The 25059-nt window shown below is 33.4% G+C and overlaps 1 protein-coding gene and 1 long non-coding RNA gene across 7 annotated transcripts in view; both read left to right on the top strand.

The window, feature by feature from the left end:
* The window catches only part of CLVS2 (clavesin 2), an 84582-nt gene extending 61178 nt beyond the window's left edge, over positions 1-23404 (top strand). Inside the window, exons 5-6 of one of the 2 annotated variants that reach the window (XM_082729986.1) lie at positions 4797-4921; positions 21517-23404. In XM_082729986.1, coding sequence (XP_082586112.1) covers positions 4797-4884 — 88 coding nt within the window. In that variant the 3' untranslated portion in view covers positions 4885-4921; positions 21517-23404. Of the gene's footprint in view, positions 1-4796; positions 4922-10449; positions 18648-21516 lie in introns of those variants that run through there. The other variant, XM_082729987.1, reaches the window with a different exon arrangement.
* Positions 1-25059, top strand: part of LOC309864468 — a 664253-nt gene that overhangs the window by 421462 nt on the left and 217732 nt on the right. The window lies entirely within an intron of this gene.

Genomic DNA, 25059 nt, shown 5'->3' with positions numbered 1-25059 from the left:
TCTCTTTCCTCTCTGTCTTTCAGCCACAGTCTCCTTCCTTCTGCTCTTGCAGCCTTCCTCTCCAGCTTGTTCCTCTCTAAAAGCCTTTCCACTTGTCCCTGCTGCATGGCACTCTTTTCCTGCATCTCCCATTCAAAGTCACCTCCCTGAGAGAGTGGTGAGGTCTCTATCAACCACTAGGTCTTAATCAACTCTACGTCCTCCTCATGCTTGTCTCTCCCTATCAGTCGCTTCCTTTATTTTCTGCCTGCCAAATGATTCATTTTATTTAATGTTATGTCCCCTCCCCAGATTTAGGCTTCATGAAGACTTCAGTGACTTTGTCTATCCCATTCTCTGAATCTCCAGCACCTGGAGTAGGGCCTAAAACACAGAGGGTGCCCACTGGGGACTAGTGGAGTGAATGAAGGAGCACTCTGCTGTCTGTCAGTGGCCCCTTTTAAGTGAGAACAACTTGAATAGGTGACATATGATGCTATTACTACTTGCATTTAAGTTCCAGAACCCTAGCTTTGCCCACCCCAACCCCCATCCCCTCACCCCTGTTGGCTTCCTTTGGTTTCTGTTGACTCTGTTGCTGCGGTTCAGGTGGCCAAAGCACACTGCTGACTCATACTGAGCTCCCTAGCAACTAGAAGATTCTTTACTTATAGATCCGTACCCTCATAATTCTCTTTTTATGTTTAGCTTTTTTCTTCAAGCAGATAATTTTAATTGATTAACATCATCTTGTTAGATTTGGCTCAGTCTGTCCACCTTTTGAAGTCTTTTTGGATCCTGATTTTCTTCTCCAATTAATTAGACCATTCTGTCCTCTGCAGACTTGGCTCACAGCACGTTGACCTCCCCAACCCGGAGTTTCTTGCTTTTGACGTAGATTGATTAGAATTTCAGTCATCCTTTGTTTGGTGTACATTTTGTATCATATGAAGATTTTCAGGTTCTGTCTGAAAACTTGTGAAGAATGAGCTTAAGAAAGTTATTTCATTCAATTCTCACCTTCTGTGTGTCAGGGAGTGCCAGTTCCCCATCAAGGATGGAGAGAATTATTCCTAATTTTCCCCCTGCTCTCCTCTCCTCCATCCCCCCCGCCCCGTTTTGTAATATCATTAGATTGAGAGGGAGAAAAATGATTCCTTCACCAGAGACTTGTAGATATTTCCTCCTTCAGAATTAAGGAGGTGTGTGGGAAGAAGGGTTTGTTTTCCTGGGTCGATTTGTGGAGGAATAGCATGGTCACATGAAAAAAAAAAAAAAAACAAAGTTCAATAGATTGTGGGGGCCTTATACTAGGGGAACACCTTTTACTTTCTGTCTCACTACCTAGGGTAGTGCCTGGGATAGGCACATAACAGCTGCAGTGAGCAGCTATTGTACTAGATATTAACATTATATAGATAGTAACATTGCTATTATAATATGAACTCTGAGTTTATGGAATAATATTCAACATCTATTGTTACTACATGTCAAATTCCATCTAATGTTTTGTATATATTGACTTCTTTGCTTCTGTAAACAATTAATCAGGCAGTGCTCTTCCCCTTTCATTGGTGAGGAGACCCAGATACAGAGAGGGTAAGTATCTTCCACCTGGGACATAGCTGCAAAGTAACACTGCTAATATCTGAAAACAGGCCACAGGATTCCATAAGTCATCTCCCTAAGTGCTACTATTTGCTATCTGCCAGAATCTGTGCTGCAGTTTCTGCATGCATTATTGAATTTGATCCTCAGTACATCTGTATGATGTAGATTATTTTTCTCCCATCTTGTAGTTAAAAGAATAAAATCTAGGAAGTTTAAATAGCCTCCTCCTGGTCACAACTGCTAGCAAATAACAGAACTGGAATAGGAATCTCCTTCTATCCAACATCTATCCTCTTAAACACGGAGGTATAGTGCCATATTGTGGATGCACAATAAATGAAAAAATGATATCTGAATAATTAAACTTAAGTAATTGGGTTCCATGAAAAAAAATACAAAAATACAAGTTATTCATTGCAAAGATAGCAGAGGCTTTGTGGAGACCGCTGAGATACGCTATGGGTTAATGATCAACAACTCCTTTTGTTGCAGTGGAAGCAGAACAATGCCCTGACAAGTCCTGGTCCTGCACAAATAGCCCTGTTGTTTTGGATAAGACAGAAAAAAAAATCTGGACTAAAATAACAGTACATCTGGGACAATTAAATACTAAAAAAAAAAAAAAATCTTAATCAGAAATCATTTCTGCCTGGCTTGTTTTATTGAGGAATTATTCTACATATGGAGCCAGTATTCATCATCCAACAATTCTGATACTGGTCGTGCATGAGAAAAGCAAACTAGGAATTTAGTCGCAGGTTGATAGTGCACTATAATTTAAAATATTTCATTAAAATCACCATACCCTCTAATCATTTTGTTTTAATAGTCAAGGAACATTAGGATTTAAAAGATTGTGTGTGGGTGTGTGTGCCCATGTGTGTGCATGATATATGTTTTAATAGAACCTTATGACAAATGCCTAAATTCTGTAGTTTGTGCTGTCTGAAGAGCTTTGGTGTGCACTGATTGATACTATTAGGATATGCCTCAACATTTACAGAATAAATCTAACTTTGTGAGAATTTTAAAACCTGTTTTCTATTAAGAATTTCTTTTTGGGGGGTACCTGGGTTGTGCAGTCGGTTAAGCACCTGCCTTCTGTTCAGGTGAGGTTGAGCCCACATCAGGCTCCCTGGTCTGCGAGGAGCCTACTTCCCGTTTCTCCCCCACGGGATGCTCTCTAGCTCTTTTTCTGTATCTCTCCAATCAATAAACAAAATCTTTAAAAAAAAAAAGAATTTCTTTTTTTATAGGATAAATTGCTTTATCTTTATTACTCTTAGTTTTAAATGCCTAACACCAAACTTCTTTCAATATTGGAAACTATTTCTTGGATAAAATTGAAGATACTGAGATTCGGTTGTGTAACAGATTCTGTAATACATGTTGTGTTCACTGTAAGGAGAAGAACCGATGAAGTCCCTGCTCATGGAACTTGTAGTTGAGTGGGTACCAGTTGTCAAGTTAATATTTCAGTACAGAACATTCAATGAACTTTTTTGTGATTTAGCACAGATTTTTCTTGGGAAATAATTCTTTTTAGTTGAACCTAAGTAAAATAGTGGTAAAGCTCTAATTCCTAAGTGTTTTGTACAATTGTCTGCTGTGTTAAAATGTACTTTATTCATGAGATATAGGATTTTTCCCAAGATAAATTATTATTGCACTTAAAAGTGATACAAAATCTTTTATTCCTCCTACTTTTCTTCCCCTCCTCCCTCTCCTTCTCTCTCTCGCTCGCTTGCTCTCACGCATCTGCTGATTCAACTTTAATTGATCTCCTTTCTGATATAGACATATCTAACCTATTATTGAGATAAAATAGTGAAAATGACTTAGGAAATAAAGCATTCTTGTTTTAATGCTCTCACCTTCCTTTTTGTTCCCTCTTTGGAATCAAATGTAAGTTTATTTAAATGAATGAGTCAATTAATCAGTTAATCCTATAAGTATTTTTGCTTTGATAATTAGTTCCATTGCTGTTCTTTTTCATTAGCATGTGCAGTTGTATTTTAGCTTATAGTCTTTCTTTTTGAGAGTTAATGAGGTTTGCTAAGAGGCATATTGCCGCAGCAATAGCCAATTGGCTGGAATGCAGCAGCAGGGGGAAAATTCATTACTGAGGAGAGTTTTAAAAGGGCAGCTGCTTCTTTAATGCCATAGCTATTAAGAAAGCAGTTTCCTGCCATAACAGTAGCATGTTTCATTGACTTTTCTCCTTCCCAGTTTCATGTTGTTTTCTAATGATGAATTGAGATATAATTCCCACCTACTATCAAAAGTGGGTGTAAGGAGTTCAAATTATTTGTTCTCCTAATCAGAAAGTGTCTCTGCCTGTATAAGAGGGTTTTTTTTTTTTTAAAGGTCTTAAATAATTCCCTGAAACTTTCCAGAGTAAAACTGATTTTATTCAGGTGTTCTAGTGGGAAATTTAACAAAAACTCTCAAATTTTGATTGTTTTTTTCTAATGTGGTCATTAGAAATAAAAAATGATGGCTAAAAAAATGCACATTCATGTTGAATTTGTTTCACTGAGTTTTTTTTTTTTTAATATTTATTTATTTATTTATTTGAGAGAGATAGAGGTTGCATGCAAGCTGGGGGAGGGCAGAGGGCAAGAGAGAGAGAGAGAGAGAGAGAGAGAAAGAGAGAGAATCTCAAGCAGGCTCCATACCCAGCATGGAACCCAGAACAGGGCTCTATCTCATCACCCTGCAATCATGACGTGAGCCAAAATCAAGAGTCCTGGCTTAACCAGCCTCAGATCATAGAATTCTTTAAGACAGGAATCAAGACTCCTATCATTTCTATTTCATTTCTCATAGAAGTAGTTTCACTGTAATAATTTCCCACTTGGGGATGTTCTATCATCATCCATCTGTCCTATACTATAAATTCTTACTTTCAAAGAGAAGACTCTTGATCAGTGTGAAGAGGAGAACTTAAGCCCATTATCATTCATTTAAAAAACTTTCCTGCTCATTATTCTATTTAGAGCTCAAAGGGGATTGTTTCCTCCCTCTGATAAAAAACCCACTGTAAATATATCCCTCCCTAAAACATGCAGCATTCTCAGTTCATAAATCTCTTGTTGAAGGGAAGATAATCCTCACCCATGAGAGAAGTAATAATGGAGAAAAGGCAGAGAAGGGAATGTGATTATTTGGTAATAACTCACTGACATTGGCCCTATCATTTCCAGATCCCAATCGGTAGTGGATCCTACAGTATTAAAACGCATGGATAAAAATGAGGAAGAAAACATGCAGCCTTTGCTCTCTCTGGACTGATAACTTCTCTGCACTCCCCATGGATTAGGAATGGAAGGTACTTGTTTTCAGCAACAGGGACAGCACTATGGAGGAATGACCTGCTGGAAACTTATTTATTCATGTTAATGTAGCATAATATAAAATAAGGCATTGGGCTTTCCCATTCGCTTGAACCATGGGTGCCCTGGTCTGGAGTTAAAGAAAAAAGTCAATAATTTATTCTGTAAGTGCCAAGTTCTCTGTAAATATAATGTAATCTTCACATCAAGTTTGTAAACTTTGGTAGTAACTGAAATTGGAAAAGATTGGCTCATGAATCCATGCCAGTGATATGAACTATAACAAAAAACAGAAAGACACATATACAATGGAAGCTAATTAAATGTAGCTCTGTTTCCTATGAAGCCATATTTCAGCTCTCATAGTGATTGTTTCAATGTTTTTCTCTGAAACTGTCATATTCCAATGTACTTTTAATGGACACAGGTAACTAGATGATTCTAGGAAATTAGTATGATAATTGTCTAGTGATTTCCTGTCTAGTGATTTTCATTTCACAGAAAATGTGTCCTAGTGACTATCACTGGCCTTGAATTTTGGAGACAAGGAATGGCAGAGGAGCTGGTAAACTAAACACTTGAACTCTTCTATGTTGCTTAATTTCCGGAGTCTTGTGAAAAGATATGTTTCCCAAATTAAGATGTGGAATTCTGAAAACGAGTGGATTTTTTTTTAAATTGACGTCTTCACAGTGTGTCTTTTATTTGAGATCCTATTGTATCCATGTCTGATGTACTTTAAGGACATTTTCCAAAAAAAACTCTTCAACAAAGAAAAAGAGAACTCATTCGTGAATAGTGTTTTGACAACTAACTTTGGACATAAAAGTTGCCATGTACAGATAAGGGGCTAATTTCTAATTCTTGTGCACTGGTTGGAAATATATATATATATATATATATATATATATATATATATATTCACATGCACATATATATTTTTATTGAGCTCTAATAAATCCTTGATGTGACAGGCTTATAAAATAAATCATACATATTCAATGGTCTTAGAGATTATAAATGATTATGTGAGATACTAACTCTGGATAACTGCTTCCACTAAAGTTAATGAAAATGAGGTATACTGAAACAGACTTTCAGTGAACCTGTTTTAAGGGAATTCTAATTTGATTTGTAATGCAATCTTGAGTCTGTGCCATTTTAGTGAAATGTATTTTTCCTTCACAAAACAACAGTTCTCAACATAATGTAGGCAGTAAGAGGTGACCAAGAGTAATATAATTTCTCTCAAATTCAAGTTAATTATTTTAATGGTCCTATAAGTACAGATTTTCTTTTCAGAAAAGATTGAAAGAACATACTGCATCCATAAGACATAATGAAAGCATCTGAGGGAATCTGAGATAGCATATTATAGTTTAAATCTAGACGTGGAATCCTTATGTTAGTTTTTATTTCATAAAAATTCTACAATTATAGAACATTTAAAAAATCTTACTTTAAATTTCAAATTCCAGTGTGAAAAAGCAAGATTTTTACCACCTTTTCAGAGTGCTAATTTTTGAGATTGAAAATTTACCACTGAAATATTCTTTTGAAAGAAAAATATCTCAAGGAACTCTTGGAAACCAACAGAAATAAAGGCATGTAGCAGCCTTTATATACTCTTTAGCCAAAAGCTTCAAAAATTCCACTTACAATTCTATACCAAAAATCTTAAAATCAAGATCAGTACACCAACTTGCAGTATCACGAATGGACTATCCAGTGTTGGTAAAAATACATAAACATATGTAAATAATAGGATTAAAATATACCTTAAAAATGCCAACCTTAAATCAAGTCTGGAAGAATAACAAGTGTCAGGCCCTCTGCTCTACCCACAAATATTATATAGAGATCAGAATGAATTGGAGATAAAAAGCCACAGCAACTCTTATCTTTGTAAGTACCCTAACCACAGGATTCTTATATTTTGGCCTACCTGACATACATTTTATAGTCTTGGACTTTATATATGATAGAAGCAAGTGTTAGGCAATATGATGTATTAGGATAAAATAGAAACAAAGTACAGAAAGATGGTCAACTTTTCATTCTCCTGTGTTTCTATTGATATACATTGTTTATTGCCAATTTTTAGAATTCTACCAGCTTCAGATGTCAACTAGCATAGCCAGCTTCTTTCCCCTCTCATAAGGGTAGTGTCGTAAGGTATAAAAATAACCAGAAGGGCATATTGTACGTGTATACCTGTCTAACTATGATTCCAATCATCTCCCTTACCCAACATTTGGAAATTTTACATCCCATTGCTACGTGTCTGCTCTTCTTCAAATGAGCAACTGAGAATTGGTTGCATTGTGTAGAATATTTTTAAATGAATGAACAAATTACAACAATGATGCCTTTTGAAATTGCTTTATCTAATTCAATCTGTGAGTAAACTCATTGTCCAGGAATGTTTTTGGACCTGCTTTTAGTCAAGGGATATTTGATCAACTTTATAATTACCTTTCATAATCAGCTAACTAGCAGCATTTAGGGATATTTTCCACTAGTATTTCCTGTTATGTAGCTATGTCTGTTGTCACATAACTTAGTAAATAAGCACCACTCTATGTCATTTTAATTGTGATAGTGCTCTCTCTCTCTGTTTTGTGCATGCCTAAGCGTGCGCACACGGCTGTTTGCCCTAATGAATTTGCCTAGTTTGAAATCTATGCTTTCCTTCATAGCTGTCTTGATAAAAGGATTACCACATTTGATTTGAAACGGACCAGTAGTTCTGCTTCTCTCACCCTGCTTGTTCCGCCTGCTCTTTCTTATATCCTTTCTTTCTTCCATTGTTTCAGGGGCTGCTGCTTCCAAAGCTGGTTTAAAAATAAATCACTTTCCTTTTATGGTCAGTGATATTTGCACACATTTTGCCTGATATCTTCAAAGAAAGAGATTATCGTGAAAATACACTCTAAGAAATATGAAGAAGTGCCTCTTTAAAAATGAGATAAAGCAGTGATACTAGAATATGAATTCTATTTGTAGTCTTCTCCTAAAAGTAAATACATGCATCTAAATCATAAGTGTGAAACTTGAACATTCCCAGACAGCTTTAAGTCTTTATTGCATCAGTTCAATACCATTATTTGAAGACATTATTTACAAATCTGGTGTTACACTAGAACAATATACAAGTCCTTGCAAGGAAGTTTTTAAAGTGGGCATGCATGACTTCTTTTATTTCAGTAATAGTTTGCATAGTGTAGGCAGACATTCCTTAAGTCTTTTCCCATAAAATGCTTGTTTATTTTACAGGACTGAAAATTCATACATTCCTAAGCAGGAAAGCCAGGGAGCTAGGTTCTCTTTAATATTGTTAATTGGGTCACATTGTTAAATTAAACATTTGAAGTTTCTGTAATATTCCTGAGGGAGTAGAGGTCCCTTTAATGCATCAAAAAAATGAAGCATTGTTTTAGGCCTTGGGGAGCATGTTTATCACTCACACACACACACACACACACAAAACCCCTTAGAGCCATGGCAGTGTATCTCCAGAAACCAACTTCCTTTCCTTCTCCAAACAACCTAAAGGTTTATGGATATGTTTATGGTCCTTGAGAGAAATTGTATCAAGAAAACCTGCTGTGAGGCTACGTACACTTCCATTGCTTTATCTAAATGTCTAACTGGTCTGGTTAATACCTTTTTTGATTATTTCGTGTATATTTATTAATGGTTACTTGAAAGTTGCTATCAGCCATGAGGACTTTTTAGAATGATTTTCAAACCATAAAATAAAAGGAGCAGAGCTCTGGCATGATATTTGAATTTTTCAGATATAGTATCGTCAAAAAGCTCATAGGCATATATTCCATTTAAATATGCTATATAGTTATATAGCCTAAAAATAGTGGTACATTTTAAATTTATGAAGCTTTTAGATTATGTAAGAATCAGCAAGTTGTATAAAATATATTTGGCACAAACGTAGAAGATTGGTTAATTATTCAGGATGCATAATTATCTTCAGTAGTAAAAAGGATTTTTTTCTTTGTTTTAGTTGAAAAAACTTATTTTCAATATGCGATTGGAACTATCTAGCACTACCTACTATTTGAAAGGTGACAAGTAAGAATACAAAAGGAAGCTTGACTTTGAAACATTATTATATCATGATCTTCATGGCTTAGAGACATAATTTTTCACAAATTCACATTTTGATTTGATAAACATCCATAGGTTAACCCCACACATGGAGATGCTGTTAGGAAGTCTATTCTGTGATGAGTGTGGAAATGTATTTTTTTGGACTGTGGGGAAAAAATGTATAACAGCAATTCTATGGATTGAAATAACCAAATTGTACTATTTTTCAAAGATGGAGGATACAAATGATACTGTTGAAATTAAAACAAAAAAAAGTATAGATTATGCAATTTTATAATAGAGAGTAAACATTGTTACAATGAAGAAGGTGTTTGGTCAGTATTGGACTAGTTTCAAGTTTCAATACAAATATTTGTGTCCTTAATGATATCAATATCATTTATTTTGTCAAAACTATTTTTGTGGTGAATGAGAGGGACCTAGATGAAAAATCGAAATAAATGTTAATGGAACTTTTAAGAGTGAACTAATTCTCAATAATTTTAAAAAATTGCAGTGGATGATAACTGGTTTACATATAGCAGAGATTTCAAGCACTGTCTTTGTTCTAATCCAGTTTTCAGTTTTCAACTTATTTAAAAGATAAATAAAATTCTAAAGCCAAATAGTTTTTGTTTTCAAAACTGTTCATAAAAAAAAAAGATGTCTAAAAAGTAATTATACAAGTCCTTGATAAGGATATAAGCACACTGTTTACTATTTGAGGGAGCTATTTATTACAATACAATAGTATAACTGGTATAATAAAATTTTTGAATAAATATACATTTCTGCTTTTAAAAAAGCATTCATTTTGCATATGGTGAACATTGAATTTGATAGTATTGGATCTGTTGCACCTGTGAAATGTAAATTTCTAAAATGTCATCTAAAAATGAACAATAACTATTTCTTAAAGAAATTTTATTTAGCTATTTAGGTTAGAATATCTGAGATTTTTCTGACACTTCTATGTTTGGAGCTTAAAGGAGAAACAAAATTCATTCAATCAAAATGTCATTTTTTTAGTATTCTATAACTTTTAGACGAGATTTCAAGGGATAGTATGAATGAAGAAGTAAATCACCATTTAAGTTGCATATAGCAATGGGAATGACCAGTAAATATTTCACTCTTTGTGTGAAGAGTGGCATTAAAAAAATAAAATAAAGTTATGGCATTAGACATAAATTCAAAATTATAAAAAAGCATTGATTTCAATAAATTCTATTAAAATACCCCATTTCAAAATATAAAATAAAGTTATTCAGCCTGACTTGAAAAAAACACTCAATAAATACACATTTGTATCTTCTGCGAGTTTCCCTCATTTAACCTATCTGTAGATGAAAAGTTATCTAACGAGGGAAAAGAGACTTTTTTTTTCAAAAGATTTTCTTTCTTTATTTGGCAGAGAGAGAGTGTGTGTACAAGCAGGGGGTGGGGCAGAGGAAGAGGGAGAAGCAGGCTCCCCACTGAGCAGGAAGCCCGTCTTCGGAACTTGATCCCAGGACCCTGGGATCATGACCTGTGCTGAAGGCAGTCATTTAACCAACTGAGCCACCCAGGTGCCCTAATGAGGGAAAAGAGACTTTTACCTAGAATACTCTTTGATACATTTTATGACTTTCTCTGGCTCGAAGCAGATGACTTCCCTGTAATCAGCTTTTGAAGTTATCAAGAATCATTATTGCTGCCTCTTTGTGAAGCCATATCAGGAGAAGGCTATGTTTCTAGTAGCTACTGAAGAAGCATCTTGAGTGGGAGTAAACCTAAGGCAACCAGAGCATGCATAAAAAGCCAGAGATAATGGAATTCACTCCTCACTAAAAAGTGCATTAAAGTGTATTGAAGTATACTAAAGTGTACATGCAGAACATGACTTCAAAATGTCAAGGGTTTCTGTTATCAAGAGTTAAATACTTGGCCAATAAAAAGAGTCTATGAGGACACGAAGGTCAGGGATCTGATGTGTTTTCTGTCTTCACACAGCAATAACATCAGAAACCCTGTCTCTGAACATCACTTCTCTCTGAAAATGAAAATGACTTTGCTCTCTTCTTCCCCCTTTTTTTGGTAACTGGAATCATAAAATTATTGGACAGAAACCACAAACACTCTGTTGTCTTTTAAGAAAAAATGTGACATTATATACATATAAACATAATTCACTCAGTTGCATAGGATTGAATGCTTGCTTGTTGATTTATAAATTTTTATCTGGAGGTTTTTCAAAAATATGTAAGATTCTAGTGCTAGAAAATTATGAAAAATTTTTTGGATCTGCCATTCATGGAGAAGACCAGTAATAACTTTCCTTTGAAATCAGGTGTCTAAACATTTCTCTGTAGATGTCTAATGAACATCTCACATTTAACATTTACAAAAAACCAAACTTCTCTTCTTTCTTCCTGAACCTGCTTCTCCTTTAACCTTTCCATCTCCCTAAGTGTCAGCTCAACCTTCCAGGCTCCAGGGCTGAAAACTTTTCAATCATTCTCTTTCTCCTGTCTTTCTCTCTCTTTCAACCACATCTAAAATCAGCTAGCTCATATTGTGGTCTCTCCTACAAAAAGTAATATCCACACTCTGACCACTTCTCTAACCATGAAATCATTACCTTGTTGCAAGACTTCAGCATTTTCCATCTAGAATATTTTAATAATCTGAAAACTAGTCTCTTTGCTTCTGCCCTTGGCCTCTAAAGTGGATTTGTAACACTTTAGCAAGAGTGAGCTCAGATCATTTCACTCTTCTGAAAGCCTGCAAGAATAAAAACCAATGTCCTTATAGTGGAGATTGAGGAGAATTGGTAGGGAAGTCTGTAAGCACCAGCAGAGCAGAATGGTGTATTTTCTGACTGAGTTGGGCTTTCACCTGTATCATGCAAAAGTAATTGTTAAATACTTTAATTTCTTGCTTTTAAAGTTCTACATAATACACCTTCTCACCCCTGACCTGGACTTTTCTTAGAGTTTTCTTAAGACTATTTCTTCTACTCTATTCTCTTGCCAAATTGTCATCCTTGCTGTGCCAAGAGTTTGCTAATCATCCTTCCAGCTCAGAACCTTTGTACTTTTGTTCCTACTGCCTCTTTCCAACCTCCCCCATATCCAGATAGTTCATTCCCCCATGTCCTTCATCTTTGTTAAAATGTCACCTTCTTAGAGAGAATGCTCTAAATTTTCATACTTAAAATTACATGGCCCTATGGTTCTTCACACTTCCCTTTTCTACTCTTTTTCTTCCCCATAGCTTTTATCATCTTCTAATATTCCACATAGCATATATTTTTGTTTATTTTACACTTTTTCTTAATAGAATATGAACACACAAGCAGGGATTTTTTTCTGTCTTGTTTAGTGTTGCATTACTGGAGCCTTAATAGTGCCTGGAATTTAGTAGCAAATCCAAAAACATTTCATGAAGATCTTCATTAGTTTCAACATGTAATGTTATGTAGAAGCCAGTAGTATGCATTTAAGGAGAAGTGTTTTTTGTTTTTGTTTTTGTTTTTGTTTTTTCTTAATAAGATACATCTTTTTGTTATTCATCTTCAAAGGGAAAATTTTCCCCTCTGATGATGGTGGAAACATGAACCAAAAATTATGTTCCATTCTGCCTCAAGTCTGATGTCTACCCCAGGGCCCAAGTTTTATTAGTGTTTGAGCTTGGTCTTTGGAAGTTACTCTAAGATCATTGGACCTTTTATCTATAATATGCATGGCTTACCCTTACTTTTGGAGAGACTACAAGACAACGCTGATGAAAAGCTATTTTGAGCTCAAAATCATCGTAAATTTTTCTTTGTTGATTATCCTAGTTAGTTCCAATTTAAAATTTGCAAGAAGTTGAAAGACCATAATTCTTCCAATATTGGAAACCAGAGTAAGGGAAAATGCCAAGACAGTTACCTTAGGTGGAAAGAAGAAAGAAGGAGGTGGGGGAAAATTTATGATCACTCCTTCTCTGAATATAAGTGAAGCCTTTTGGTGTTTCTAAAATCTTCCCAGGATCTTAGAAATATATATTACTACCATTTAGTCTGGTTGGTTTACTAGAAGTCCTATCAGTTGAGTTGTATGTTTGATATCTTTGTATATTTTTTTACTTTGAAGGTTATAGTTCTGATACCACATGACAGGAACTGCTCTTGTTGGTATATCCTGACTGGTTCTTCCCCTTCTCTGCATTTCAATAGTAGCTATTATTTTCTAAACCTTAAAATCACATTATTATCCTTGACTATCCTCATAATTTTGTCCCCTACAATTTGGACTGACTTCATCATAATTTTAGTAACTAAATATCTTAGATTTTCATCCTTGGCAGTTTATTTTCTCATTCTTATCAAACCTACACTATTTCCTTCCCTTCACGACCCTGTGTGCCTTTCTCTACATTGTAATAATTCAAGCTTCCGGTTTTACCACCTCCAATCAGGTCTTCTATTAAGAAGACACTGAAAAGAAGTGTGGCGTCGAAGTGAAATTGAAGAAGGAATTGTAACCTGAAGAATAAGAATAGATGTTTGAAAATGTTTTCAGAAGACAATCAATCTTTTAGTGGCTTTATAATGAGTATTCTGTAGCATATTGGTAATCAATTCAGATTATGTTTCTTGCCAGTTACACAAATATATGCAGTCAGGGTTAATGTGTAATTTGGAAAAACTTCTATAGAGAAGAAACTAAAAGGCCCATGCTTGGGAAAAAGGTAGACTTTTCTTCGTTTCTTACTTTTTTATCTTTAGCCATCTGGACAGTCGAAGGCATTTGCCTCTGTGACACCCTTTTTTTCCAGTCTTCAAGAATGTGTGTAGCATCACTTCAGAAATAGAGTTCAAGTACACACACACACACAGAGTGCATGGAAGATACTGTAGTTTGTGTCATCTTCTACCAAATTTTGTTGTTTTTTTAATGCATTATTTTTATGATTGAATCTTAGGAATATAATCATTGGTAAATTTTATTAATTCTATCCACCTTTAAATGGATTTAGAAATTTTACAAGTCCTCTATTATATTCTTAAAACCATAGTATTAATGTTTCACTGTATGTCAAGGTTATTTCATATCCCTCTTGATCTCTGAGGATGAATGGAATTCTGCTAAATGTTACTAAATGAAATTTTGGATTCAGAAATGTGAATGTGCATATGTCCCTTTTGATCTTTTTATCATAAACTAAATTTCTGTAAATTTGGAAAATATATCATATTAAATAGCTATGAATAAATTTGTCATTAAAATATGGAGATATGACATTGGTGTTAGTATTTGGGAGTTTACAATGCTTTCAAACAGCTTTTAAATGTGTGTGGGCATATTGTAATGCTATTTTGATTTATTGTTGACTTGATCCAATGTATTTGATAAAACTGGTGTAACTCCAAATCACTATCAAGTCACTTCTTGACTTCTAGAATGACAGAATGAACATACAAGCCAGTGTCAGTTACAAAGTTTACCCCTTGAAGCAATGGAGTGGATTGAATGATGATTTCAGTTTATTTCATTTCAACATTAACAAATATTTATTTAGCACTTGTTCCACCCCAGATACTGTTCTAAATTCCAGGGATATGGCAGGAAAACAAAGCCCCTGTTCTGAAAGTCACATTCTAGGGAGAAGACATACAAACAGTTATGTACTGTTATGTACTGTCATGTGGTGTTTTCAATGTGATGAAAAGTTGCCTAGTTTAATTTTGTGATACTGCTGGCACTCTGTTTCCTCATCTATGAAATGGGGCAATGATTGTATCCACAGTGTGAGCTAATTTTTGATAACTGGCCCATTCCTTCTCATGTAAAAGTGCAATATCCTCTTCTCATATTTGTGCTGTTGGGGGATGACTATTAGGGTTTTTTGGTTCCTTCCTTTCTGCTGGGGGTGGGGGTAGTTGCAGGGGCTGTTGACGCTCAGGGGTAATGCTGCTCACAATCTGCCTTTCAGGGTGGTCCAGAGGTGCCGCTTCTCTGCTATTTTGTCCCTTTTCAGGTTAGATACCTTACCACTCTGACTCATTAAAATTGAAAAGCAAACATTGATTTTCATCAGAAAAGAAGACAAAGAGGAACCAAAGATAAGCAAATTCTGACAGACTATATGATTTAATCTTTCCATTTAATCTGTTAGTTTCCTTTATCCACAGAGAACCACAAACCCATTGTTTTCCTGGACAGGTTTGGGTATATTCTATGTACCACAGTTAAAGGAAGCTCTGACCATTGTAGTTCCAGAGGTACTAACTTAGGTAGTATTAAAAGGGTTATTTCCTACTGGTATGTGAAGTTTAGTGAGAAGTTTTGCTTCTTAAAAAGCAAAGTCACATTATAAAATGCCTAGAGAAACTCATCAGGGGAAAGCTTCAAAATATAGGTAGACTAGAATATACCATGAATACTGATTATAATTCATCTAGGAGGAGCCATGAATAAATAAAAGTTTCTCTTATGAAATATAGGGAAAAAAAATCCCCGCAAATGACTTCTATCTTAAGGAAATGTGGAGCTTCTCTATTTCTGTTCATATAGAAAAACATTAAAGGAATGTGTCTGTGTTAGGGCAGACTAGATGGCATGTTCATCGATACACAGAAAAACTGAGTTATTTCACATACTGACTTTTATAAAAAAATTTAAGAACATTAAGAAGTGACTCATTATGTTTATGAAGAAAAAACATAATTTATTGTGGCCATAATAAAACATCTTAATTCTAGAAGGAAGAAGGTATCGACACCCTTCAGATGGCCTACTTTTTGAAACTTGCTTATGAAGTCTCTATAAATTTATTTTCCTCATTGATTATATACTGAAGATTTTAGTTGATCTTAGAAAAAAACAGTGATTTTTACACAACTTATTTACTAAAGGGTAATTGAAAGCATTTTTCTAGAGCAAAGTATTTTAAACCTTATTTTGCCACAATTGCTCTTTTGTCATTTAATGGACATCATAAACATGTTTTAGCAAACTTTTCTTAAGAGTAGTAGAACAAACAGTATACTTAAAGACTTAAACAAAATACTGTAAATATTTTAACTTGGAATAATTATGAGACTATTTACTAATTATAAATATATGTGATTAATGGAGACTGACATTATCATTAACACTTCAGTAAAAAAAAAATAAAAGAAATTTTATTATTATCCCTCAGGTATGGCCCTCTTACCTCAAACAAAAACTACCTCTGTTCTTACATTTCTTGAGAATAATAGATGCTACTACTGGAAGATTGTTTAGATATTAAATAATCCAAATTGCTTATTTTGTTAGTACATAAATGGAGACCTATAAATAGTCTGTCTTGTTAGAAGTCATACAAAAAATTAAGCGTAGAAAAGGCTCAACCAGTCCAGTGATATTGTTATTGCTTTTAAGAACTTTCCCCTTATTCTCCTAACCCTTTTTCTATTTAACTCTCTTCTGCCTGCATATGAACGTATTTCATTTTCTCTATTTCTTGGGATTCTTCACCATTATTACATTAGATAAAATACATTCATTCAAAGAGGGCAACACTCATGGACTTCACATTAGATACAGACTCTATATATCCACTATTCCCAAACTTTCAGAATCTTAGCAATCAATAGCTTCAGGATAAGCCCAGTTCTACAGGAAGATGAAACTTTATCAGCTTATCTCTAAATGAAATAGTCATTTAATAAAACCAACTATAGTGTTTAGAAGCATGTGTTCCTTGATATTAAGAAGAAAGTGGGATGTGGAGCATCTCAGCCCAGCTACTCCATTTAGCTCTTGACCATCTTCTCTACATTTGTCAGTGCATTAAGGCAAGTAGGACAGGATGTTACTTCCAAAATGGCTCCCAAACCACCATTCAGATATATGGGAGAACTAGGGTTCTGTTGGGGAGAGTTTCCCATGAGTCAGGTCAGGTGTTTCCTCTACTCTATTTATTGATGTTGTGCAGTTCTCATAAGACCTACTATAGGAATTTTGTGGACTGAGTATTTAGCAGATTGGATTTTCTGAAATCCTTAAAAAAAATGGAGAGATGTGTGGATCTTAGAAAATTGGCTAATCTAAGCATAAACATATTTAAGTCCGTTCACTAAAAGGGAGTAAAAGGGCTGAGCATCAGATTTTACTTGAGATTATTTCAGCCTTGCTATTGTTGAGTTTGGAAAGGCTGACTTTGGAATTACTTGGCCGCTATTATTTAATGTTACTTTTTAACTGCTTTTTTTTTGCTTTTAAAACAATATGTAAAGACATTGTATTAGGGACACACTGAGAATATAAATGATACACAGAGTCATGCTCTCTTAAAGCATTTTAAAAAGATGTACCTATGATACTATTGTATTCTAAGTTATCTAGTTATCCAGTTTAGATATGATTGCTCTTTGGGAAAAGAAATTATGATTAAAAACAGTATAGCATCATATATAATATTATATGAGTGTCATACATAATATTATATGTTATGATAAATTTCAAATATATTAAAAATTTTTAAAAGGAGAAAAATTTTTAAACAGAAGTTTTGGTAGAAAGCAAGAAAGAATGCCTTGATGATCTTGGAATAAAGGCCTTTAAACTATGACTCAAATTTCAGAAAGTTAAAAAATGGTTACATTTGATTCAATGAAAAAATGAAATTCAAATATTTTTGCATGGAAAAAAATCATAAGCAAAGTCAAAAGGCAAATGAGAAACTGGGAAAATTTTCAACTTATATCACAGACACAGTCAGGCTTTCCAACATAGTAAGAGGTTTCTAGAAATTGATAAGAAAAGGAAAAACCCTATAGAAAAAAGGGCAGTTTATATGAACAGATGGTTTACAGAAAAGAAAATATAGTATCTTTAAAAATATGAAAAAACGCTATGCCATACTCAAAATGAGAGAAATAGAAATTCAAACTATGGAGTAGTCTGATAATATACTCTTTCTCAAGGAAGCTATGAAGAAATAACCTCTCCTCATATTCCTTTTAGAAACGATGGTAGATAGATATTTGACAATATCTATCAAAATTATAAATGGGAGTTACTCTGATCCAGCTACTCTTTTGGGAATTTATCCTTCAGACATGCCCACATGAGAAATATTTCAGAAGATATATTCAAATATTTTCCCAAATATAAATATTTCCAAAGATATTTATAGAGTAATTGTTTGCAGGAACAAAAATTTGGGAAGAAAAACGTAAAAATATATGATATATCCACAGAAAGGATACTATGCAAATTTGATATAATCTGTGTAAATAAACAAGAACTCTATACAAATCTAAAAGAAAACGAGAAAACACTTTATGTGCTGAAATAGATCTCCAAATATATTATTGAGAAAAACAGCCAGGACAGAATATTGTACAGAATATGTTATGGTTAATGTAAAAAAGTGGGTTGGAAAAAAAATACTCATATTTGCTTATATAGTGAGGAAATGCAGATGAACCTAAGGGATTAATAACATCTATTGTGTGTTGGGAGAGTTGGAAATTGCGTGGATTAAGACAGGGCAAGAAAGAAATTTTCATTTTTCAGCTTTCTACATTTTTTATTGTTGAATTTTGTGAATGTATTATTTATTGAAAAATCAAATAAAAAAACTTAAGAATTTTTTATTGTCTTAAAGCGTTTTGACATTACTGATGGTTGAAAAGTTTGTGGTATAGTATACGTACAGAATATCAGAAAGAGCATCCATGTGCCAAATACTTAGCTTAAGATAAAGACAATTACCAATAGTTTAAATCTTCCTTTAGGTCTGTACATGACACCCTCTGATTTCTGCTTAAAGGTAGCCATCTCAAATTATGTTGACTATTAACTTTACTTTCTCTGTAGTTTACCATTTAAGTGTGTATCTCTGAAAAACATCCTTTTGCAAATGGTTCCTGTTAGATTGGGGTATCTCTTATGTGAATGTCTGGCAGAATTTAGTCAAAATGATTTGGATTTGGGACTGGTATTTTCCTCATGTAAATATTTAAACTCTTAATCCTATATCCTGAATGATTTGGTGACTATTGAAGTTTCCAGTTTATAGTTAAGTCAGTTTTAGTTACTCTATTCCTTTTTCTAGAAATGTGTTAATTTTCAATGAAGTTTTCAAATTGATTTGCATAGATTTATAGTAATCTTCACTTTTTAACATTCATACATAGTGTTTGTATTCATCTCCCCTTTCTACTCCTCAGATTATTCATATATGTCTCATTAACACTGTCATAAACCTTCTTTATATAGCTTTTTGAGTTTATGTAGTTCAGTTGAAACTATTGTACCTCTGCTTCCTATTTCATTAATTTCACTATGTTCTTTTTTTTTATTTGCCTGTCCTTTGTGTTAATTTTTGTGAATCTTGTCTTTTTAATATAAATTTCCTATTTGCATCTTAAACTATTGATCTTTCCTATTTTCTAATAAAAATTGTTAAAGCTATGGATTTTTCCTATAGGAAATTATTTTTTCCTCTCTTTTTTTCCCCAAAATGTTATACATGTTTGCCTTTGATATTTAATCCTTGACCTCAGTGGAATTGATGTTTCCATGTAGAGAATGATGGAGATCAAATATTGTTTCCCCTATCAGGTGTCTAACAGTCTTATATAGTCCTGCCTTCGTTCATTGTTCTGTGTTTCAAATGCTTGAGCCTTGTAAGTGTCCCCTTATTTATCTCCTATACATTCAGTAACTATTCAAACCAAAAATAGGTTTTGGTGAAATAGGATTTGTAAAAGATCCCAGGTCAATGGTTTTCATCAATCTTTGAAAGGTATTTTAATTTTTAAGTAATCTCTGTCATTAATCCTTGATCTCCTTCCTTGGAGTCTCACATTGTCTTAGAGTTATCATCAGGGATTTCCCTTATTTTATTGCCAGTTTAGCATTATTTAAATAGTATTTTTTAATATAGCTTTTCTATTTGTTCTCTAGAGGGAGGGACTGCAAGAGTACTTACATACCAATAGTGCAAAGAGTCAAATTTTAATTTGATTGTTAATTTATGAACTTTGAACTCTAACAGAATAAGATCATTAGAATAAAAGCCTAATTGAGGTTTTTATAAGAAATGTACATTGAAGGAAATTTGCTATTTCCTTTGTGATATGCTTTTTTTATCACTAACACTTTTGACATGTGCTTCAATGCAATGTGCTCCAAAATTACAAATTAAAGAAAGAAAAGAAAATAATATGGGCATAGGAAGCTAAGTACCTACTAATTTGATAATAAATGTAATAATAAATAAATGAAATCAATAATAAATAAATAAAAGAGTCATTTGTGAACCAACATGAAAACGGAAGTTTCTGAAGTTACTCAGAACCTAAGTGACTTTCATTCCTAAATAACGCTTTACAATGATCTGGAGAAAAAAAGTTGAAAATAACCGTATAGATTAGAACAACACATACATATTGAGAAATTGGGAACAAAGAAAAACAACCATGTAAGCCATACTACTCTAGAGTAGTGGTTAGCACTGTGATCTCTCAGGTCAGACCCTCTGAGTTTAAGTTCTTTTTATTAGTTTACTAAGGCTGCCTTAACAAAATACCATAGATTGGGTAGCTTAAACAACACATTTATTTTCTTGTCATTCTGGAGGCAGAAGTCCAAGATCAAGATGTTGGCCCGTTTTGTTTCTTTAAGAGGCCTCTATCCTTGACTTGCAGACGGTTGCCTTCTTGCACACAAGCCTCTGGTGTTTCTCCATGTCCCAATTTTCTCCTCTTATAAAACAGGAGTCAGACTGGATTAAAACTCACCCTAAGAACCTCATTGTTTACTTAATTACCACTTTAAAGGCACTATCTTCAAATGCTGTCACATTCTTTGGTACTGGGTATTAGGGTTTCAATATAAGAATTTGGGATGGGGGGACATAATTCACACTATAACATCCTTGCTTATCATTCATCAGCTGTGCAACATCAGGATAATTTTTAAAATCTTTTTGTACTTATTAGGGTTGTTGTGACTATTTAAAATAAGAAACATACTAAACACTTAGGATAGTACCTGGTGTATAAATAGCAAATGTTAATTATTAGTGTTAACAATGGAAACTTCCCATTTTTACATTTAGGTAAAACATTATAAAATATGAAGTGTTCTGAAGATGTCAGTTAAGTATACTGGGTCTCTAGTGTTCATGTATTCCATTTCCTGATTGATCTTTTGTTAGGCTGTTTTATCCATTATTGAAACTATAATATTGAAGACTATAGTGATTACTAATGAATAGTCTATTCTATTATTTCCTTTAATTCTGTCAGTTTTTACTTCATGTATTTGAGCACTCTTAGGTACTTGAAGTTATATAATTTGCATGTCTTCTTGAGAGACTGACCCTTTTATCGTTGTAAACTGATCTTAATATAAAGAACATCTATAATAGGAAATCATAAACTCAGTGCCTCTTTTGATCCAAACACTTTTTTTTATCTTTTATATTTCTATATATGGTAACCCTTTTCCAGGCCTCCAGACCCCAGTTGAAGAAAGAGGAAACTACAACAGTGCTTTTGACCAATGTTTCCTGAGTTATAGACCAACCATCCTTACATGTTCTTACCACTATCCATTGCCCTATCAATGGAGAATGCAACTTACCAAGGCAGAATGGGGAGTTGGGAAACAGCAACAATGTCGTGAAACTGAACTAGAAATCAAAGAACCTCAAGGCCCTTCTGTTTGAGATGAGATGAGTATTATTAAGCAACATTGAAAATTCTGACAAAGTCTGCAAATACAAATGAATGTTAAATTATCTTTTGTTAATGCATTCACTATCAATATTATTTTTGTTGATTCTATTTAGTTAACATACAGTGTAATATTAGTTTTGGGTGTACAATATAGTGATTCAGAACTTCCATACATCCCCTGGTGCTCATCGCAAGTGCCCTCCTTAATACATCCCCCAACTCATCTCCCTTCTGATAACCATCAGTTTGTTCTTTACAGTTAAGAGCCTATTTTTTCATGTATCTGTCTCATTCTTTTTTCCCTTTTGCTCATTTTATTTCTTAAATTCCGTATGTGAGTGAAATCATATGGTATTTCTTTCTCTGACTAATTTCAGTTAGCATAATACTAACTCCATCCATGTTATTGCAAATGGCTAGATTTCATTCTTTCTTAAGCCTAAGTAATATTCCATTGTGTATATATATCACTTCTTTTTTATCCATTCATCAGTTGATGGATACTGGGCAATTTCCCCAATTTGGCTATCGTAGGTAATGCTACTGTAAATATCAGGATGCATATATCCCTTTGAATTAGTATTTTTTTTTCCCCTTTGGGTAAATACCTAGTAGTGTGATTGCTGGATCGTAGTTCTATTTTAAACTTTTTGATGAACTTCCATACTGTTTTTCAGAGTGGCAGCTCTAGTTTGCATTCCCACCAGCAGTGCAAGAAGGTTCCCCTTTCTCCACACACTTGCCAACACCTGTTATTTCTTTTGTTGTTGATTTTAGCCACTCTTACAGGTGTGAGGTGATATCTCATTGTAGTTCTGATTTGCATTTCTCTGATGACAAGTGATATTGAACATGTTTTCATGTGTGTGTTGGCCATTTGTATGCCTTCTTTGGAAAAAAAATGTCTATTCATGTTTTCTGCCCATTTTTAATTGTATTATTTGTTTTTTGGGTGTTGAGTTTTATGAGTTCTTTATGTATTTTGGATACTAATACTTTATCAGATATGTCATTTGCAAATATCCTCTCCCATTCTGTAGGTTGTCTTTTAGTTTTGTTGATTGTTTCCTTCACTATGCAGAAGCCTTTTGTTTTGATACAGGCCCAATAGTTTATTTTTGCTTTCAATATTATCAGTAACACAGATAATGCTATTGGACTAAAGAGACAGAATCATATTATTTTACCTTAAGTATTACTTAATACATAGCTTATTCTACTTTTTAAAGGTCCCTAATAAACACAGAAGAAGAGAACATATTATGTGTCAAGTAGATTTTTAGTTGAAATAAGGTATTTTTAACTCATGCTTCACTTTGATGAAAGTAAAGATTTTTTGTGAAGATGAGTTCAGAGTAGTAAGTGGAAGGAGCAGGATTCTAAAACATGGTTATCTAGTAATTAAGTTATTTCTACTATAATTTTCTGCTACTTAAAGATATCTTGAAATTATCAGAAATTAATCAGGGTACTTTGCTTTTTAAAGAGTTCTAATTAATAGAAATTTTGTAACATAATATATGTTATAATGTGCAATTTATTAAGCATGTCATATCTAACATGTACTGTATATTATAAACAAGAAGATGAATTGTTTAATGGCTATTAAAATTGTTTTTTGTCATTTTATAGTAATAAAAAATGCATCTCTTATGTTTTATCCATTGTGGTTTTCACTAGTGATATATTTGCAAAATGTGTCAATAAAAAGAAGATCTAAGATAGCAAGAAGATCTTATAAAACAGTATCATCTATGTATATTGAAGTACTTCCCATGAAATGTAGTGACTGATGATGTGAAAGTTCAGGAGGACAAATGTTGCTATTTCTGTGTTAAAGAAAAAAAAATAAAAGAAAAATATAAGTTGAAAATAAGAATGGATATTCTCAAAAAAATTCACATTGGAAACATATATTATCTAAAGCTACTTGGAAATGATCATTGGAAGTGGCTTTCAAAGTTCCTGACAACTGAGAAAAAATTTAGCATGTATTACATGTGTTTAAAGACTTATTTTTAATCAAAAGAATTTATAAAAGAAGAAAAATGTGAGAAACTTACTTTCTGATGACTTACTCTTCATGAACAAGTGCATCTGCTTAAGATACATTATGATCTCCATTGAGAAGAAAATGGGCTTTTTCTCTATTCCTTCACAGGACAACTTTGGAAGGGCTTTTGCTCTCTTCCTTCACAGGACAACTTTGTTCAATGAATATGAGAAGCACTTAGCTTACTCTTAACATTTTTTAATTTTGGAAAATCTGTTATATTGACTCTATTAGTCTGATCCTACCATATTAATTCTTAAAATGACATAGACAAAAGAAAAGATGTTGAACAGATTTCTGGGAATACTAACAATTGAAACAGACCTTTATTTTGTTAATTATATTAACCATATGGTATCTACCAGTCTTCCAAGAGCAAACAAGAATAGGAGTTTTGAAAAGAAAAAGCAGGAAAAATAGATGAGATGAGTAAAATGATTTTGGTTCATTTTTTATTTTTTCCTGAATGGTCTCTCTCCAGAATAAGAAAGTAAGAAATTACATAGACCAAATCCTTTGATTCTGGATATAGCTAGATAAGTGATATTAGGAACAGATCAGATGGAAAAGTACCTAGAAAGATGTTCTGTATGGAACAACAAAACATTACCTACATAAACTGGAAACATTTAAGTTGTCCCTGCTCTCAGTTTCAAGTGGTTGAGAACAAGAACAAGAACAAGAACATTTCTTGTTACACAACATGTCGGTTGGACTTTATTTATTTTATTTATTTTGCAATTTGCATGACAACAGAAATTTGGCAGCTGGACATAGCCAGTTGAAATTCTGAACATAAATAATTCATGATGCCATACTGTTTATGGGAAATTAATCTGAATTTTAAACCCTTTGCTATAACTCCAAGTGATTTCTGAATAGAAAAAAAAATGTATAAAAATGCTGAAAAAACTGAAAACTATAGGACAGTTATTTATTTTTTTTAGAGTATAAATCCTGCTTTCCCCAATTAAAGTGAATCATGAAGTAAATCTATTTGATATACAATATTTATAAATAGAAAAGCATAACATCAACTTAAAGCAAAACTTAACAGCAACAGAATAACTAGAATGATCACAATATTTTTTTAATCCTTTTAAATGCATAGCTGAACATGCAAGAAAGCAAGGGAAATATTCAAGATAAAAAAGTAAAAATACCGAAGCTCTAGAATCATACTGCGTGGTGAGTTTGTGGAATGAGGAAGGGGATAAGAAGTGGATGGAGGAGGTTTCTATCTTATTTTGCTTAGGTTTTCA

This window comes from Mustela nivalis (assembly GCF_964662115.1).
Source record: "Mustela nivalis genome assembly, chromosome: 5".
Taxonomy (NCBI): Eukaryota; Metazoa; Chordata; class Mammalia; order Carnivora; family Mustelidae; genus Mustela; species Mustela nivalis.
The sequence above is the reverse complement of the archived record's forward strand: the minus strand, read 5'-3'. Positions and strand labels throughout refer to the sequence as shown.